The 18173-nt window shown below is 38.2% G+C and overlaps 4 protein-coding genes across 5 annotated transcripts; 2 read left to right on the top strand and 2 right to left on the bottom strand.

Annotated features, from left to right (window-relative positions):
- The first annotated feature begins 229 nt into the window (after positions 1-229).
- LOC125948470 (D-amino-acid oxidase-like) lies at positions 230-1536 on the top strand. The gene is made up of 3 exons (XM_049674582.1): positions 230-386; positions 460-1166; positions 1239-1536. Exons 1-3 carry the CDS (start codon positions 292-294, stop codon positions 1379-1381), a joined length of 945 nt encoding a protein of 314 aa, XP_049530539.1. The 5' UTR covers positions 230-291; the 3' UTR covers positions 1382-1536.
- A 126-nt stretch (positions 1537-1662) lies between these two features.
- Positions 1663-3463, top strand: LOC125948469 (D-aspartate oxidase-like). The gene is made up of 4 exons (XM_049674581.1): positions 1663-1968; positions 2062-2574; positions 2663-2862; positions 3201-3463. The coding sequence occupies exons 1-4, from the start codon at positions 1778-1780 to the stop codon at positions 3335-3337; spliced, it is 1041 nt and encodes a 346-aa protein (XP_049530538.1). The 5' UTR covers positions 1663-1777; the 3' UTR covers positions 3338-3463.
- Positions 3464-3512: 49 nt separating this feature from the next.
- LOC125948461 (protein polybromo-1) lies at positions 3513-10741 on the bottom strand. Its single transcript, XM_049674560.1, has 15 exons — positions 10324-10741; positions 9331-10255; positions 8874-9100; positions 8212-8801; positions 7991-8129; positions 7553-7923; positions 7151-7472; positions 6982-7069; positions 6272-6902; positions 6035-6207; positions 5786-5961; positions 5656-5718; positions 4766-5197; positions 3893-4460; positions 3513-3816 (listed from the first exon to the last, which is right to left on the bottom strand). The coding sequence occupies exons 1-15, from the start codon at positions 10438-10440 to the stop codon at positions 3515-3517; spliced, it is 5124 nt and encodes a 1707-aa protein (XP_049530517.1). The 5' UTR covers positions 10441-10741; the 3' UTR covers positions 3513-3514.
- A 972-nt stretch (positions 10742-11713) lies between these two features.
- Positions 11714-18001, bottom strand: LOC125948468 (cadherin EGF LAG seven-pass G-type receptor 1-like). Of its 2 annotated transcripts, XM_049674580.1 has the most exons (9): positions 17324-18001; positions 14885-15057; positions 14650-14755; positions 14197-14363; positions 13981-14118; positions 13721-13907; positions 13449-13550; positions 12350-12713; positions 11714-11790 (listed from the first exon to the last, which is right to left on the bottom strand). In XM_049674580.1, exons 2-8 carry the CDS (start codon positions 15052-15054, stop codon positions 12369-12371), a joined length of 1215 nt encoding a protein of 404 aa, XP_049530537.1. In that variant the 5' UTR covers positions 15055-15057; positions 17324-18001; the 3' UTR covers positions 11714-11790; positions 12350-12368. The 2 variants fall into 2 exon arrangements, with proteins under 2 accessions (XP_049530537.1, XP_049530536.1); XM_049674579.1 differs by lacking the exon at positions 11714-11790 and having other exon boundaries at positions 11868-12713.
- Between the last annotated feature and the right edge of the window lie 172 nt (positions 18002-18173).

Genomic DNA, 18173 nt, shown 5'->3' with positions numbered 1-18173 from the left:
GATAAGCAGCTATTGTGATAATGACAATCAGATATCTCAATAAAATGATTACGCTACAAAGTCATTATTAAATTGTACTATCCGAGCCCAGTTGTGTTGATTATTGCTTGAAGCGAAGTTGTAAGTTCGTATAAGCCCGTCGCTCCAATTTAATTTTCATTACCCATAATGTGTCACAAGATGGGAAAGAATAGAGAGTACAAAAAGTTTCTTATTCTGGGAGGTGGGATAAATGGTCTTTCATGTGCAATCCGTTTATCGAATGCCTTTCCAAACACAGTCATACAAATAATGGCGGAGGATTATAGTCCAAACACAACAAGTAATATCGCGGCAGGTTTGTGGGGACCATATCTTTTGGGACAAAATGCCGAAAAACTCTGTAGGTATGTTACTGAGCCGCAACGCTGTACCTTGATGAGCTACAAATCCTGGTTATACGCTCTCTTTTTATTACAGAACGTGGGCACAAGCTACACATGACTATTTCCATAGCTTGTGGATAGGCGGACAAGCGGACCAATGTGGAATATGCTTGGTTCCCGTTCTAGAGGTTTCCGGCCATCATGAACCAACTCCATGGTGGCATGATATTGTATTTGGGTTTCAGAGGCTTTCACCAGAATCACTACAACAGCTTACGAACGAGCATAAGCCAATTAAAGATTACGCGACAGGATTTACTTATTCCACATTCACGTGTGAGCCTACAAAACTGATGAATTTTTATCACCACGTGTTAATGATGCAAACAAATGTATCTTTCCACAAGAAGAAACTGTCGACAATGAAATGTGTGGATAATTTGGATACAGACGAAAATACCCTGATTATCAATTGTTTCGGTTTAGGTGCCAAGACGTTTTCAGATGATCCCGACCTGACACCGATACGCGGCCAAGTGCGAAAAATTGAAACACCTGGAATATTCCACTCTTTTTCCAACGATTACTGCTACATTATTCCCAACACAGATTCGATAACACTAGGCGGAACGAAACAGTATAGTACTGATACGCGAGTGTGTCCATTAGATCGAAACTCGATTAGAAAAAACTGCGAAATGGTTGTGCCTTCATTGCAACATGCAACTCTCGTCAAAGATGTGGTGGGCTTGCGTCCATTGAGATCAACTGGTGTACGTTTACAAATGGAATCTTTTCATGGTAGCTATTGCTAAACGAACGTAATATTTCACTTTTTGTTTCAAAACTTATGAAATTCAAACTACATTGTAGGGTTCTCCGGAAGAAAAACTATTTTACATAACTACGGGCACGGCGGAGCCGGTATTTCTCTCGCCTGGGGATGTGCAGGAGCTGTAGTACAGCTGATAGAGCAATGGGAAAATAATTTTGAAGATGTTCAATCTAAGCTTTAGATCCAATAATCTGACAACGAAGTGGTGCGAGACCCCACTGGAATGGTCACTTATACTTCCGCAGTGATTAATTGCCCTTGAATGCATAATCGGCATGCGGATGAGTGTTAAAATCACCATAAGTTGTGCGATAAGGTTCATCTATGCCGGGTATATTTCTAATCCTTATCGAGCGAGGTAAACAGCCGAGAACAGCCCGGAATGTTGCTAGTAGAGGAAAAAATAACAAAACTGATGATAACGTCCATGCACAGACCTCCATTTAAAATACATCTCGCACATCACCGTAATGATCAGTCCGGTGTGAACGATCGCTGCAATCAGAAGACATCCCATTGCAGTTTATAAACTTCCTCGCCAGGAACTTGCCAAAGTGTACTAGTACGATTTACAAGAATGCGGCAAATTGTTGTAGTCGGTGCAGGAGTTAGTGGTCTTAGCGTTGGCGTACAGTTGGCAGAGCATTATTATGGCGTGGCGAATGTTACACTTATCTCCGAAGCAATAAGCCCCGAAACGACTGGGGATGGTTCTGCCGGCTTGTGGGGACCTTATTATTGCGGAAAAACTCCTGAGCACAAGATTGTGTAAGATTAGAAGAGGATCTTAGGAGGAAACAATATATCTGAAGTCAGTATTTTACAGTTACATTACATTCGTGCTCGCATTTTACTTTACAGTAAGTGGTCCAGTGAAACGCATTTGTTCTTTCATCAATTGTGGAAACATGGACTAGCCGGAAAGGTTGGAGTTTGTCTGCAACCATGTATGCGATTGACTACAGAACCTAACGGATATCCCGAGCCTTCTTGGAAAGAAATCGTGTTTGGCTGCCAACGAATTACGGAACCAGAATTAACGCGCTTAAGTAATGAGCACGGTCGTCACTATACCGGAGGTTATCAGTTTGCCACCTTCACTTGCGAACCATCAAAATTGCTGCCATACCTTTTCAATCGATTCACCGCCGTGGGGGGAAAATTTGTTCATTCCAAAGTACATCGCTTTGAGCAGCTACTACTTGACCGACCGGTTATTGATCTGATTGTTAACTGTACCGGCCTTGGTTCACGAGACCTCGTCCACGACAAAAACGTGCACCCTATTCGCGGGCAAGTAGCTCGGGTTAGTGCTCCTTGGGTCTACGAGATTATTCTAGACGACAGCGACGATGGTAACTATATCATTCCGAAGTGAGTAGCTTGCCCTAAAGCGTCTGTTGTGAAATCCCTATATTGTGCAAATATTTCTTCTTGTTTTCTATGTTTCTTATCAAATCAGTTCCGAAACTGTCATACTAGGCGGAACACACCAAATGAATGATTTTAATCGTAATGTGAGTCGTGACGACAGTCGATTTATTTTTGATGGGTGCGAAAAAAAGCTTCCAAGTCTCAAAAATGCAGCGACATTGTCTGAATGGGTTGGATTACGTCCAGGACGTGACACTGTTCGATTAGAACTTGAGCACTACAACACAGGTAAATCTAATTACTGGCATTAGGACAGAATTCATTTTCGAATATTTCTCAAAAATACATAAATAACCCTTTATAGAGACATCAAAAATATTATATATAGTCAAGTTTATATTTATTACAAGTTCTCATTTCTTTTTCGTTACGGACTTGTATTTAACCTAGCACTGATAAGACTAAATCTCCATACACTGATAAGAAACGCTGTATTTGCAATCTGTCCGAGAAGTACTTATTAGCAACGTTTTGATAGAAATCCATCTAACCAAAGAAATGTTTTTAAGTCTACGCAAATATGAAAATGGATCATGCTGCAAAACAAGGTTTATTTTTATTCGTAGGTAATGCATCGATACCTATCATCCACAACTACGGCCATGGAGGATGCGGTGTGACGCTTTGTTGGGGTTGTGCTAAAGAAGTGGTCGAAATTAGCAACACATTGGAATGGAGTCAATGCCGACAATCAAAATTATAGAAACTAAATTCCAGAAACCGTACTAAAAATCTCTCTTTTTACGAATATCGTCCATTGAGAGAGAAAACGCTAGGGGAAGTTTTCTAAAAAAAGCACAAAAATATATCGACTCCAATCACAAACGTGGCTGCATTTGTTCTCGTATGACCGCAAATCAAATGTGTTACCTCAAATTGATTAGAACCGATCAAATTGAATAACATCCTTCATCATGAAGTTACGAAGCTTCCAGAGCGCATCAACTAAAACTTCTGGTCTTTCTTTTGCTCGCTTCCCAAGCCATTGGGTGGGTAACCGGTTTATATCCGTATTAGGAATGCTTTCTCGTGTCGCAGTGATGGTTTTTTGCCAAGGAGTCACGTAAGTTGATTTCTGTTGCAGCCCTTCTATATACTTGATATATGCTTCCGAATGAAGTACACGTTGCGGTCTTGGGGGTACTGTGACGAATAGCGGCTCTGCTGGCTGCGAGGTGACATCTGTAGTGACAAAAGTAAGAAGTTATGTATGAACATGTACTCTAAATTATTTCATCATTCAATCAGGCATTCTTACAACTGAAATACGGTGGAGGAATAGCACTGCTTGGCTGAGATGGTACCGATGTATTCGGCATCATATTCGCCGTTGCCGAAGTTGGTTGTTGCTGTGTAGATTGCATTTGCGAATTCCCTGACATCATAACACTCTGCGGCGACTGCATTGACGCTATATTAATGTTAACGGCATTCATCGAAGAAGTCATCGGTTGTAAAGTTATCATCGCTGAACTATTATTACTATTTCCATGCGCCGAGTTATTGCTTTGAATTGTACACAACTGTGTTGGCGGCCGTTTCGAAGGAACGAAATTTTTACTTCGATCTTGCGGTAGTACCAACTTACTCACACTTTTAGTCAAATGAACTTCTTTGACATGTTTTGCAAGGCGTGCAATATGTGGAAATGGAGGCATACTTCGACGGAGACGAACACAATTGCGCCAAATACAAATGAATTCCTGTTCGGTAGGAGTCATAAAGGTTTTATAAACACATCCCGTTCCCTCTCCAATGCAATGCTCGGTCCATTCGATGGGATCTTCAAACTGATAATCGCACTTATCCCAGCAGCATTCATAAACCTGATTCAAAGAAGTAGAGAAAAGTAAAATAATTATGTCAATTAAATGTTTATCCATCTAAAAACCACTTCACGCTTCAATATTTTTTTAATTATCAATCAATATGCTACTCCTAGTATACTACATGAAACTTCTAAGCATGTTAAACAATGCAACCATGAGAAACAATAAAATGGAGTGCATTAAAAGCAAACAATATTTCTTTTATGAAGTATGTTTTTCCAGTCAAGTAAATAAAGTATACGCCGAATTGTTTCATCATTGTTATGCACAAAATGTCACTAAAAAATAAAATGAAACCATACGTGATTGGTCACGATGTCCTGTATGACCGGGCCTTCTGTTTTAACGGTTGCTGGACTTGGGCAGCTTGATTCACCAGTTTCTGCTGCATACTTTGCTGCACTTTCTTCATTTATTTTGATAGCTCGCTGCTCCCATACGGTTTTCTCCTGATCGCTCAGATTACGCCACTCGTTTCCAACAATGCGGGATACATCTCCGAACGTTGCATCTGGATTACTTGCACAGATCGTCTTTCGATGTTCACTCGAATAGAGAATGTAGCCAGTAACGAGCTTTTTGCCAGGTTTTGATGATTTTTTTGTGGCCGTTGAGGAGTTATTGATATTCACCACATTCGTAGGCAGCGGTGATGCCGTCAGCACAATATCTGAACCAATCGAAGGTGGACCATCGATGGAATCATCGATGATACCAAACTCGTCCTTGATGTCCTGTAAGATACAGGAGGGTACAACAGCACAAACAATGATTTAAAGTAGTATTAAAGAACCATGAGTTTTCGGTTTAGTTGTGTTTAGTCTGTCTTTCGCATGTTTGCAGCATGATATCATGAATGATTTATTAATTTGCTCCAAATAAGTATTTATCATTGGCTCGCGATACACGTTCTCATTTGTTTTTGTACAACTTTTTTTTTTCAAATGAAAATTCATTTAAGTTTACAGTTTAATCTATCCTTTCCGTACATAATGATCACTACAAAATAAATATTACCATCAACAAAATTATGTTTCAATCTGGTTCCAAAGTACAGTTACAATTCAAATAAGAATCAATGAAATAATGCAAATTCTTACAAAACAATACTCAAATTTACCACACACACATTCACGCTCGCATACAGACACACGAAAACGCACAAAACCAAATATACAGAAAGTTCACATACCATTGTTTCACAAGATGTGTTTGGTTTGTTTTCCTGTGTAGCCGCTATTTCACCACAAGACACCTTTGGGTACATGGAAAAAAAGAAAATGTTATGGTTTTTTTGTCGCACACAGAAAAAACTAACCTACCTTTGGCGGGTTAATAGGCCGATGGAAATGATAAACTTCATCGGTTGTTACCATTTGACTGTGGGTAAATTTTCGAAGTCCTGACGGAGCTATTATTTTCCTTATTTGTTTCTTAAACTCATCAAATATGGATTCACACAAGTACACATCGCATTCTGCAATTTCCGTTGGTCTTCCTGCAAAATGAAAAAGACCATCGTATCGTTTATAAAGCGTATCTGAAGACATATTTAGCTTCAATCAACTTACTGGTAAGATATTCGCCTTGATCGAGAACCGCGCAGCGACCGACAATCGCAACTGTTGATGTTGTTTCCTGGATAGTAGATAGTAAAACCTCTTGACGATAGAAAAGACGACTGATAGTACCAGGTACTTCCGGAGGTGTAAGAAGCCATGGGCCACGGAACAATGACTTGCCACTAAAACCACAAAACAGGATTATTAGTTACACATTATTTAATATATACAAAAAAAATTATTTACTCGCGTGTTTCCCAGATCGATGTTATTTGAGATATTGATTGTTTTCCCGACTCAGTTGCAACGTATACATAATCTCCAGTCTTTATCACTCCTCCACAGACAGTATTATACTGTTCAAAGTAAACATTACCATCCTCAGAGCCATTCATGTAGATAACCACGTTAGGTTTCTCTTTTTCTGGGATGGACTCTTGGAGCTGCAATTCCGATAGTTCTTCTTTGTGTTTTTCGACACGTTCTTTAAACACAGACATCACTCGTTTAACAACAAGTGGTATTTCGCGTGGAATAAGCTTAACAGGATCGAATGCTCTTGTCAGATTCCAGGTTTTCAATTTCTTAAACGATCGCGCCTTGGAACTGTAACGAGATTCGCAAACAAACACATCCTTCTCGGCAAATCCTTCAGGTTTCGATCTAACATAATCGCGCACTTGCATTACAAAGCACTTATTTAGTGCTTTAGACAAAGGGACTTCAACACGCTGATCACTTTTGAATAGCTCTTGTTCCATGAACTTTCGAGTTTGAACGTGAAAGGTTTCATATGGTCTGAGTAGCATAAGTCCATTCATCATTTTAACATTGTCATGAGTTGTGTACAGACGTTCAATGTACATTATTCCAGGAACTGTAAGAATATAACATGAAATGTAGATAGCATTCATTATTCGCTAGTTACGTGGCAAGTATTAAAACTTAAAACCAACTTTTGTTTTCTGGTAAATCTATGTAAACGAAGTCGCCTGGAGAAAATACTTTCTGATCAATCGTCATGCTCTCGCCTTGGGAAGGTTGCTGTCAGTAAAAATAAGAATAAAAAAATAATAATGGCAATCGTTTAAAATTGGCCCAAAATGAGATATCCAATATTTTTACCATAGCATCGCTGTCAGTGTCGGTTTCTTCTTCTTGCAAAAGCTTCGCTTGCCGCAGGGATTCGACAGCAGCACTTAGGTGCATTGCATTATAACTCAACGCAGGTGATTCGAGAACTTGTCCGTTTTGGCATAATTCGTCGCGTTTTTTAATGAAATATGATTGAAGTTCAATTGAATCCTCAAACACCTGCGAGTCCGTTCGACTAAGTCTGCGAGCACGTTCAAGACAACTAAAAATATCCTCTTGGAATGTGTCGAGACGTTTGTAAAGACCTTTATCTAACCGACGTTTTATAAGATCCAATGAAATTGCACGAACCCTAAAAAAAAGAAACGCTCATATGACGAAACGCATTAAGAATCTGTTATCAACAATTATAGTAAGTAAGTAAGAACTCACTTATTCCCATCGGAATCATCATATTCAGGCAACTCGGCCAGTGAATCTGAATAACATCTCCCTTCTTCGTCTTGATAATTATAAAATGTAGTAAACAACGACAATAACAGCTCTTGAACTGCTTGTTGTACATTTGGAACTGTTTCATCACTGCGCAACGATTGTTTCGTTTGTATAACCAGCTGTTGCAAGCAAAGGGCATCTTTATAAATTTGAGAATCAGGCTCATTATACTTGCAGGCATTTTCAAACATGAGCATAAAATCAGCTGCCATATCTTCGATACTCTCATAAGCCTGTTGACGCAGTTTTTTCTCGATTTTTTCTATGTCGATAGGGTTTTTGATGATATCGTAGTAATCGGGATATTCCTAAAATTTTCCAATAGGCACCGATTTCTAGAAAGAATGTTATCATTGTAATAAAGTACAAACTTACACTTTTGGAAGGTAGTTTCATGAATATGTATGACAATTGACGATTTTGCTTTGGTTCTCTGTATTCGCGTAGAGTGTCATACATCTGCTTGAGTTTTGACTCCAGTGGTGTGGAATTGCTTTTGCGCATTGGTTTGATGCTGAAATATGGGCCAACAACCATTGAATATAGTTCAAAGCAACACAATGAATAAAAATATATATACACACTATTCTACTTACACTTTAGTACCAACATTTAACTTCTTATTTATGCCCGAAAACTCTTTCAGCTTCTCGTTCAAAGCCGTTTCTAGTATATTCGCGTCTTCGTAGATCATAGAGCCTTCCTCGTTGTACTTGCGACAATTTGAAAACATCAGCCTATAGTCGCCGACAATATCATCGATAGTAGCATATCGATCAGATTTGATATTGTTTTCGATAGTCGTCATATCGATTGGATGTTGTATTACCTGATAGTAATCAGGGTACAATTTTTTGGATGGCTTCTCCATGAACAACGCCATAGGCTGGCGGTCGTCATAAGTATAATCGACGAGAAAGTCATGCAAGGAAAGGAGCTTCTTCTTCATTGGGGCCAATCCAATTTGCCTGTTCGATTTGAGAAACGACGTCCCCGAAGGTGAGCTGAGGCCAGGAGAACCAAGAATTTTGCTTGCAACTGCGCGATTCTTTTTACGACCTGCAGTTTGCATAGACGAAGAATCTGTGTCTTCCTCTTCGTCTTCTTCTTCTTCTTCACTTTCCTCTAAGTCAGCACCAGAGTCGATCAACTTTTGATTTAAAATTTTCTGCATTTTCAAAGCATCCTACAAATACACGAAAATTCATTCCACTATCAAATTTACGTGTTCACATGGGAATAAAAAATGTTATTATACCTTATGAATTTTTGAATTTGGTGGATTTGCTTTTTTGGCGTTGTCTAACATCAAATACAAATCAGCCGTCATGTCAGTGATGTGTGCATACGCACCTTTCTTCAGCTTGTTTCGCACTTGTGCCATTGATATTGGCTTTTTGATTAACGAATAGTATTCTGGATGAAATCGTCTATTTGGCAACTTCCATAGAGATTCCCCCAACGGAGCACCTACAGCGTTAGGGTCTATGTTAATTGATTGAACATCAAGCGAAGGCATTCAAATATTCATATACAGTGTAAACCAATAAGAGCAATCAACAAACGAAGACCGATTGATACATGAAATAAAGGATAAATGGAGAATATGCTCTATTAATGAAAAATCTAAAACAACCAAGACCATAAAAACCGGATTTAGGCTAAGAACCTATAAAATGACACTTGAAGATGAGTACTGTCTTCCTTACACTCACCGTTAGTATTAGCCGTGTTGTAAAGCTGATCGAACAATTGCCAAAGCGGTCCATCACCTTCTGTTTCCATCGAATCATCCAAATCTTCATCCGAACTCTCAACTTCTTCTTTTAATGCTGCCACTGCGGCACTCGAAGTAGATCGAGTTCGCTTCATTGCCGGTCTTTTATATCGACCTGACTCGATGTCGGCTTTGCGTGCCATAAAGATTTTTTTTAACATTTTGGCGTCCTTATATATCTGCGAACCAGGTTCGTTGAAAGTGCAAGCATTTTTAGTCATTTGCAACAAATCTTTTTCCATTTCGTTGAGGCTAGAATAGGCACTAGTTTGGATTTTGGTTGCGATGAACTTCAAATCGATCGGGTGATCAATGATATCGTAATAGCCGGGATATAGTTTCTTTGAGGGTAAAAGTTGAAACATGGGATACAGCTCATGGTCGTCCATAGGATCGGTAGCAATCATCACGGTAGTAAACAATTCCTCGTACGGATCAAAATCTAAGCCTTCGTCCATTTCATCGTCGTCGGCGGTTAAAGACTTTCGAGGCCGAGTGATCTTCCGGGGTTTCATTTCCAAACCTCCCTCGTCCACTTGGTGTTCCATGATACGTTTTTTGTTGGTATTGAAAACATCCAGAAGTTGGCATGCATCCTGAAACTCCGAGGAATCTGGTTTATAAAAGGCTTTAGCGTTGTTCACAATCAGCTCAATATCCGCCGCCAAATCGTCCACATCCTCATACGAATCAGTCTTCAGTTTTTGTTGAACACGCAGCAAGTCGATGGGATTCGCCACCACCTCGTAATAGGAAGGTTCCTGCCGGCGTTTCGGTGCTCTTATAAAGGTGTCACAGATCGTAGAGCCATCTTCCTTCTTAAAGTTCCGAATTGATTCGTACAATTGTTGACAAAGTTCCCCCTTGAAAACCAGCACGCTTATTGAAGCCTAAACTGCGACAAAATGCTTCCAAAAAGTTTTATACTTACGGGATCTAGCCTTTTTTTCCTCCGTCTATCCTTCTTTTCTTCACTATGCTCGGGAAACGCGTCCTCGTCGCTGTTTTCCTCGTCCTGGAAAGAACTTGTACGACGTCGTTTGCTCATTGTTCTTGATGCACAGGCGGTCCTTTTTCTCCAATCCGTGGAAAATTCACAAATTCGTACAAAATTCACAACTTTTCAACATATACGCGGCGTCGATTGAAGTCGGGCATCCGCCTTTCCGCACTGCGGTTGCGTTTTTTCAACCTTTCTCGCACGCTACAGGCCTATTTTTTCAACGAGAAGGCCGACGCGTGGTGGAAATTAGTGAAATTTACTCCTATCGCCTTTATCTTTATTACGAAAATACCTCAAAAAACTTTTTTTTAAATCCACTTTTTTCACGCGAGCCTCGGAACCTTCGACAACAACGCTGCTCGACTGGACTAGCAGGATAACTCGAGCAGTCGAGCAAATAGCCTGAAAAGTGCTCGAAAACACCTTTTAGTTTTCGAGCAGATTGATTCGAGCGTAATTTCTACTGCTCGAATGGGGCATACATTTGAAAATACCGTTTTTACGAGAAAACCGCCTCGAAAACCTCCAGAAGACTCAAACAACTTTTTGGATAAACTTGTGAAAAAATTAAAAACAAACAATAAAAACAACAACAAGCAATTTTTACTGTCTATGTTGCTGTTGTTGTTCTGACTCTTGCCCATCGGACGCGTTACCTTGCTCAGCGCCGTTTCTTGTCCTGAATATCTGTTCAAGAGTTGAGGAAATGTCACGTCTTCCTTAGCCTCTTCTGCCCTTTTACTAATGGATTTAATGAAGACTCCCAATGAGTAGGAAGACTGTGCCACACCATCTTTCCAATTCTCGTAAGAGTCCTCATAAAACCTTGTCGAGAGTTCATATAAACTAGCAGCGATCTCTTCGACTTGATCCACAATGTGCAGCAGGACATGAAACTGTTGCCGTAGTGGCCCATATTCTTGTTCATAATTCACAACAAACCTTCTAATGAGCCAACGGATAAAAACTAGCATAACAAGGCGCAGAAATAATTCTATCAGCCGCAAACAGCTTAGTGTAGCTTCCAAATAGGCAAACGTTCCCTTGCGTAGCGAACAGGCAGTTTATAAAAGGCTACCACTCCTAAATACTCGAGAATAAACCCCACGTAATTGCGGTGTAAACTTCCTCGAGAATGATCTGTGCGTCTGTATCGTGGAATTTATTTTTTTACAACTTTTGTTACAAACTCCGCTGGCAAGTTATTTATGGAAATTATTTTCCCGATTTGTCTACTAGCGGCCCTTATTATTTCTACTACCAATTGTTGCATTACTCCCGCGTATAGCTAGTGTAAATTATCGGCGACAATTACGCTGTGAACCATGTCTGGCAAACGCTCCAAAGGAGACCGGTACTTGTGATATTCGCCGTAAATGCCACATGTAACGCTGTCTGGAAAAAATCAATATAATAGTATTTCCAAAAGAAACTCTGATAAACTTTTATTCTGATTCTGATTAGCATTCATGTAAATCACGCATTTTCGGAATTAAGTGCTGAAATACTTGAAACACATAGAATGTGGTTAACAAATGGCATTCAAATGTTCAAGTTAAAAACAATAGTAGTTCCGATATGCTGTTTCCTTTTCCTTTAATATCATTCGACTGCTACCCCGGATGGATTTCAAGTGAGGCTAATCGATTACGACAATATAAATAAACATTCTTTTCTAATGATCTTTGCTACTACTGATTATCTAATGCCAATAAACCGATCCAATATTCTAAAAAACACTTATTTGGCCGCAATATGCTGCCGATGATATGGATAATTTAATGGTTTGATATAGGACTTTTTTATACGGTTTGCTTATTTCTCCTGTTCCCCCTTATGCCTTATTGTCCTGACCTTACGTTCTGCAATATGCTTAGCCCTATTCTTTAGTGCATTTTCATAAGTAGTCCTACAATAAATACAATAGTCAATATCTGCTGAAAGATATGTTTACCTTCTAGTCTGCAAATGTTCTAAACAGGTATTGGTAACGGTTTCCTTGGTAATTCATCAATTGATAGTGAAGTGGATAGCTCCCCGTTGAACGAGCAATCGAGGGAAGTCGGTACATTGTCTATACGCTCCACAAAACTTCTTTCCTTGTAAGACAGTTTCGTAAGACACGTGCTACTTTCATCGGGTGCAATGTGAGTTTTGTCCTCGTAGTTAGGATTTGCAATCGATAGTACACCATAGCGTCCACCGTCGCCATCCTTTAAGTTTCGATAATTTCCTCTTCGTGTTTTGCTGCTTCTTGGGGCCGAATAAAGTTTCAACACCTTACAGTTACACGACACCAACAATGCTATCACCAGTCCCTGAAAATATTATGAAATAAAACCGTTATGATTTATGTGCGTCTATCGTTTTACGGGTGGGCTTTGGTTATTTCGGGTCAAAAATAGGCTGATTAAAACTACGTTCATGGCATCTCATCTAGAAAAGCAAGTTGAAAAAGTGACGCTTTTTGGGGTGTTGCCTCAAACAACGAGCTTTACATAATTAAAAAAATATTTAAAAAAAAGTATCAACAATTTTAATAAAAACTCGACGGGACAACCTAGCAAATAGTGTACAGATTGTATGTTTAAAATTCCAAATCGTTCGGTCCAATAGGTTTTATGCTACGATCGGTACCGATTTTGAACACGTAGTTTTTGGGAAAACCACGTCAAAGTAGCGATACAAAAATCAATATCTTTGTCAGTTTTGCTTCAATTGATCCCAAAATTTTACGCAATACTCTTGAAAGAATGAGCACGCAAAAAAATATAAAAAATAAATGCAAAGAAATTAAATAAAATACCGAAGGCCCCCCTTAATGGACCCTTTTGCATCGATGATTAATACTTAAATTTCTATGTTTAACAAATTCGTTTCCCAAACAGTAAACCATCAAACGAGCAGTCAAACATTAAACCGACCATCGTAGCTCGTGCATTTAAAATTGATACCACAGCGACTAAAACTTAAAAGTATTCATTTTAAAAGAAGGATATTGTAGATAGAAAAATCACAAAACAATAATTTTCACATAAGAATAATCCATTTACCTGTACTCCTTGCGCTATGCTATATATTGACCAAAGTTCAACCACATTCCAAATTGAGGCTATAGTGCCAAGACCAACAACTGTAGATAGTACTATAAGAATCTGTAAAATTTAAATTTTAGGTCAAAAATCGATTTAATCAAGGTTACTGCATAAAATTACATTAAATTTTACCAATCCTAAACAGAATTATGTTTTATGTTTATGTATTAAAAAAATAAGAGCGCGCTTTTATTAAAAACCAGTGGACTTGTTGGTAGATAAATAGCTACCTTAAAGAAGAGTCCTATTTGCAATCCTCGTTTCTTGACAAGCTTATTTTTTGCGCGGGAATCTACTTGCAAGGCTGCTGCAATTTTGATGGCACCTCCCCCCTGGCAGGCTAGATAGAAACCACAGAACAGCAGTGCAATCGACGGTACGAGAAAGCCCCATATGTAAGCCGACCCCTCCATCAGCCTAATGCATTTAAAAATGTACAAATACATTTATTTTTATGGAATGTTATCAGTAGCAATTTATTTTAACTTACCAGCAATGATCATCACCGTTTAATTCGTGGACAATTTGCGCTATGACTTGAGCACCACTTATTTTTATATCTCTTTCCTTATATTTGAAAGCTGCTGCAACTCCAAGCATCAGCAATGGAAACCCCCAAGATATAATACTAGATAAAAAAGTATTAAAACAACTTAGTAGAAGATTTGTAAAATTCAAACATTGGTCTACATTATCCACATTATACCTGTAGTTCGCGAGTACTTTTCCCATGCTGGGTTCTGGGTAGGGATTAAGATTGGTATTGGATCGGAACATAGCAAGCGCATGATGACAACAGCAGCACAGCCAACACAGGGATGCCAACTTCATGAACAGCAACGCCAGTGATAGTGATAGGCATAACTCTGGGTCCTAGAAACAGCAATGAAGAAAGTCAATGCTTGTAACAACTTCATTTAGAAACCATACTACTGAGAAAACTGTATCAAGATTCAAGTACTAAGTAAACTACTTCCAACTAACAATGAAAAAAAAAACTTTTTCGATTATAATTTGTTGAGGATATAATCATTACGGGCCCCTTCCAGATAAATCCAGATTACCAATTAAAAATAAGAAAATCATTATAAAACATTGTATTAAATTATGTTTACTATGAATAAAAGATTTGCTCTTTATAAAAACATTAGAGTCTTACCTGTACACCACCTACCCCAATGACGAACAACAGCTGACTCATGAATAGAGAAGCCAACAGGCTTAAAAGAGCAGTTCCTGCTAGTGATTTCAAATCCGAAAAAAGGCTAAAAATTAAATACTATTATTCGACGACATGAAAACGACAATATAACTAACATTAACTCATTCGTTTGTAGATCTTACAAACGTATAGAAGAAATGGTGATATATATTTTATAATGTTTTAAACGTACCTATAAGTGATGAACGCAAAAGCCAGTCCAACAAGACTAACTGAACTGCCTAATACAACACCTAGAGCAATCAAACCCCCTTGAGAGCCCCATGCGGTGCTAAGGGAACCATAAGATATGTTAGCCGTGGGAGGAAATCCATGTATGTGGCCGGTGTAGAGGGTTTCCATTTTCTATAGAGAGAAGTAAAAGAAGTATAATTTATTACTAAATTTGCTAAATTATTTTCAAATCAATCATCAATCAAGCAGCGATGTTTCAAATCCATATCTTAAAAGTTATATCACAATAAATATCTTAACAGATGTGTAAATTCATGGATAAGCTAATACATAAACGAAAGTAGTAATGTTGCATCAGAATTGTTGGTCAATCAAGGCTTTGCAACTATCCACACATTTTGTGAGCTCTCAGATGACATCCGACAAGAAGAGAATATATGGTGACATCATTTAAATGGGTGTGGTTATAAGGATACAATGATTTCAAGCATGGTTTCTGTTACTGCAAACCTTCAAGACAATCTACGTTGTATGTGCCATGTGGTATTGAATGCTTCCCTTTTTTCACTCCGGGAACCATTTCGTTTATTTGGAGTACGGTCATTTGCTGCTCCTATCCACAGGAATGTAAGCTATCGTTCTCTTTTGGGAATTTATAGGTGTACCCGCCAGCATTGTACATCTATTAACAACCGCAACACCACTTTTAGCTTCCCATGCAACTTCTACACAGCTTTCATCTTTTCTATTCTTCTGTTACACGGAAGAATATATTCATTTGTTGTTGACGTCAAACAGAACAGAGTTGACGAAAATATTTAAAATTAACTGAAAGAAACAATATATATAGATTATCAACCAAACCAATGCACAGAGTCGAACGGCAGAGATAAGTAACACAGAAAGTGTGTTTGATGTTTTTCACTCGAAGTGTTTCCTTTGTTTGATATCTTCGATATCGCTGGTATCATGTTTCTTTTCCCGACGATGTATGAACTTGAACCAGGGTCACATTTTTTCATTGCTTAAATCGATCTCATAGCTATAACTGTTCTATTATTTCTTTCAACAGGACAGTTAATAAAATAAAATCAATTTATCAGACCAGTTTCAACAGCACTGTCTGACTAAACGCACCGCTCAAGATTCTTTTGTACGTAGTAGATCGTTAAAAACCTCGTTTGTAATTTACGTGTTTACCGATTGTTATTTTGCTTTAAATAAGTGTGGGGATATCGTTAACATCGTTAACATTCTGTTTGTATGCTGTTAATATGTAACGACATATGGGCTGGCGGTTGCCTATTTTATGTCTTGCTGTTTGCATTATTTGATGAATGTGCGTCAATTTTGACTATGACTATGATATAGGACTGCATTTTGTTCATAACAACATGAAGCTATGGGGAATACCAATACAACACTTTTTGCAATAGATTGACAATTTACTGAGACAATTGGTATTTGACCTTTAGTTACTGATCTCATGATACTGCAGGTTTTTCTTTTCTAGCTTTCAACATGATTCAGGATCACTCATTTCTTCACGATGTACAGTAATATCGATTAGCTACTACGTAAATAAATCGGGTAGCATAGAAATAATGGGAAAACATTTCATAGTTATGTTTATCAGGGATATTCCTTCGCGTGACAAAGTATACTTTCCGATATGAAGCGTCTCACTCTACAATAGCACGCAATAATTATATTGAGTTACCGTCCCAAACTCCACAGAAAGAAGTAGAATTCGACGAATAGGAATATTTTTTTGTATCCCAATTCAATGAGAGTTAATATTTAGTTAAAAATTTGACAATCATTTATTAAAAACATTACATTCAGCATATTCCATATTTTACAAGCAATGGAAAACTGTTGATTGTTTTTTTTTTTTTGTAAATTGTCATATAAATCTAATTATTTACTTATTTACTCTAACTACAGAGTTTAACTTTGGGTTGGTGTACCAGGATGCATATAATAATCATTGATAAAACATTGTTGGCACGACCGACTAGACACGAAAATTACAAAATGAGTGCAATTTGTCACCGTCACACCTTCTCTCAAACGGTCTTAAATCCAAAAATGATAATCATCTTTTGTTCCTTCCAATTCAGGTGAAAGGTGACCGTTGGTGATTATCATTTTTTACATCTATAAGCGTGTCGACCATTCTTGTTCGTTGATAATCTGATAAAACTCATCTATTTTTTATTACTCGCACATCCGTATTACAATTTGCTTCAGATTATTTAAACAGCAACTTAATATCGATATGAAATTATTTCCTTCTGTCTTATTTATGACTTCATGTTCACCGTAATTGTGGACGTTATGGAAATCTTGTGTATTCATTTGGAAATAGTTTTATTTAGAAGTCCCTGATGGTAATATCTGTTTAAAAAAAACAGAATCAAACTGATCCACTTACATGTTTTGATGATTAGTTCCGATTTAATATTATCTCGGGATGTTTATGAATGGAGTATTCTCCTAGGTTAAGGTCATCATTTTTCCCAGTAAAAGGACAGTTTCCGCTTGTACACAAAACCGCCAGTACCGCAAAAAGAGTATCATCCGATTTTAAGATTCTTGTATCCGCTTAACTATCAGGAACTTTAATGCATGCGAGTTTTATTGCTTTGATGTTTCCTTATTTTATTTGTAAGGAAACCCTTAGCGATATGCTACCATACACGCACAATAACATACGGATTCATCTAAACATCTTCACGGTCCTGATGACACTGAATCAGGTTTCACTTTCACATATTGATTAGCCTTTGCACTCATGAAACTAATTGAATCGTCTGCAGAGCTGAATCACTAGCCAGCAGAAAAAATGAGTAACATAAAGCCGTTTTATTGAGTTTCACAGAACGCTGATTTGTGATATTCGCTTCACATTTACCGTTCGCTTTGTTGCTTTTCCTCCAATGCCACAACTTTTGTTATTTCAACAACAACACTTTACCAATATTACATTCAAAAGACCAATTTCTTGAAATAACGCAATCCGAGCACGAAATCAACAATATTACTTCAATTCAGAAATTAGATGATTGCGATTAGCGCAAAAATAGTTCTTTCCGCGAAACACCTATCACAACACGCGGTACTCGTTACACTGGTAGGAATTTTAAGGATAAAGACTCCAGCTGCAAAGGTGGGAGATATGGTCTGAAATTTTTGATGTCACACATGCGCAAAGACGGAATCATAATATTCATCGCTAGGGACGTTCATTTCAATGTTCTTTTCGCCCGTTTCATAAAGAGCTC

The sequence above is a fragment of the Anopheles darlingi genome, chromosome 2 (assembly GCF_943734745.1).
Source record: "Anopheles darlingi chromosome 2, idAnoDarlMG_H_01, whole genome shotgun sequence".
Lineage (NCBI taxonomy): Eukaryota > Metazoa > Arthropoda > Insecta > Diptera > Culicidae > Anopheles > Anopheles darlingi.
This window is presented reverse-complemented; position numbering and strand designations above follow the sequence as displayed.

Bases quoted from the DNA above. Each gene is read 5' to 3' on its own strand.
- LOC125948470 (XM_049674582.1), top strand. From the start codon at position 292: ATGGCGGAGGATTATAGTCCAAACACAACAAGTAATATCGCGGCAGGT. The intron at 387-459 runs GTATGTTACTGA...TTTTTATTACAG, and splicing joins AATGCCGAAAAACTCTGTAG to AACGTGGGCACAAGCTACAC. The intron at 1,167-1,238 runs GTAGCTATTGCT...ACTACATTGTAG, and splicing joins ACAAATGGAATCTTTTCATG to GGTTCTCCGGAAGAAAAACT.
- LOC125948469 (XM_049674581.1), top strand. From the start codon at position 1,778: ATGCGGCAAATTGTTGTAGTCGGTGCAGGAGTTAGTGGTCTTAGCGTT. The intron at 1,969-2,061 runs GTAAGATTAGAA...TTTACTTTACAG, and splicing joins ACTCCTGAGCACAAGATTGT to TAAGTGGTCCAGTGAAACGC. The intron at 2,575-2,662 runs GTGAGTAGCTTG...TTATCAAATCAG, and splicing joins GGTAACTATATCATTCCGAA to TTCCGAAACTGTCATACTAG.
- LOC125948468 (XM_049674580.1), bottom strand. From the start codon at position 15,054: ATGGAAACCCTCTACACCGGCCACATACATGGATTTCCTCCCACGGCT. The intron at 14,119-14,196 runs GTATAATGTGGA...TTTTTTATCTAG, and splicing joins AAAGTACTCGCGAACTACAG to TATTATATCTTGGGGGTTTC. The intron at 12,714-13,448 runs GTAAATGGATTA...TAATATTTTCAG, and splicing joins GCATAGCGCAAGGAGTACAG to GGACTGGTGATAGCATTGTT.
- LOC125948461 (XM_049674560.1), bottom strand. From the start codon at position 10,440: ATGAGCAAACGACGTCGTACAAGTTCTTTCCAGGACGAGGAAAACAGC. The intron at 5,198-5,655 runs GTATGTGAACTT...TGTATCTTACAG, and splicing joins ACACATCTTGTGAAACAATG to GACATCAAGGACGAGTTTGG. The intron at 4,461-4,765 runs GTATGGTTTCAT...TCTTTGAATCAG, and splicing joins AGGACATCGTGACCAATCAC to GTTTATGAATGCTGCTGGGA.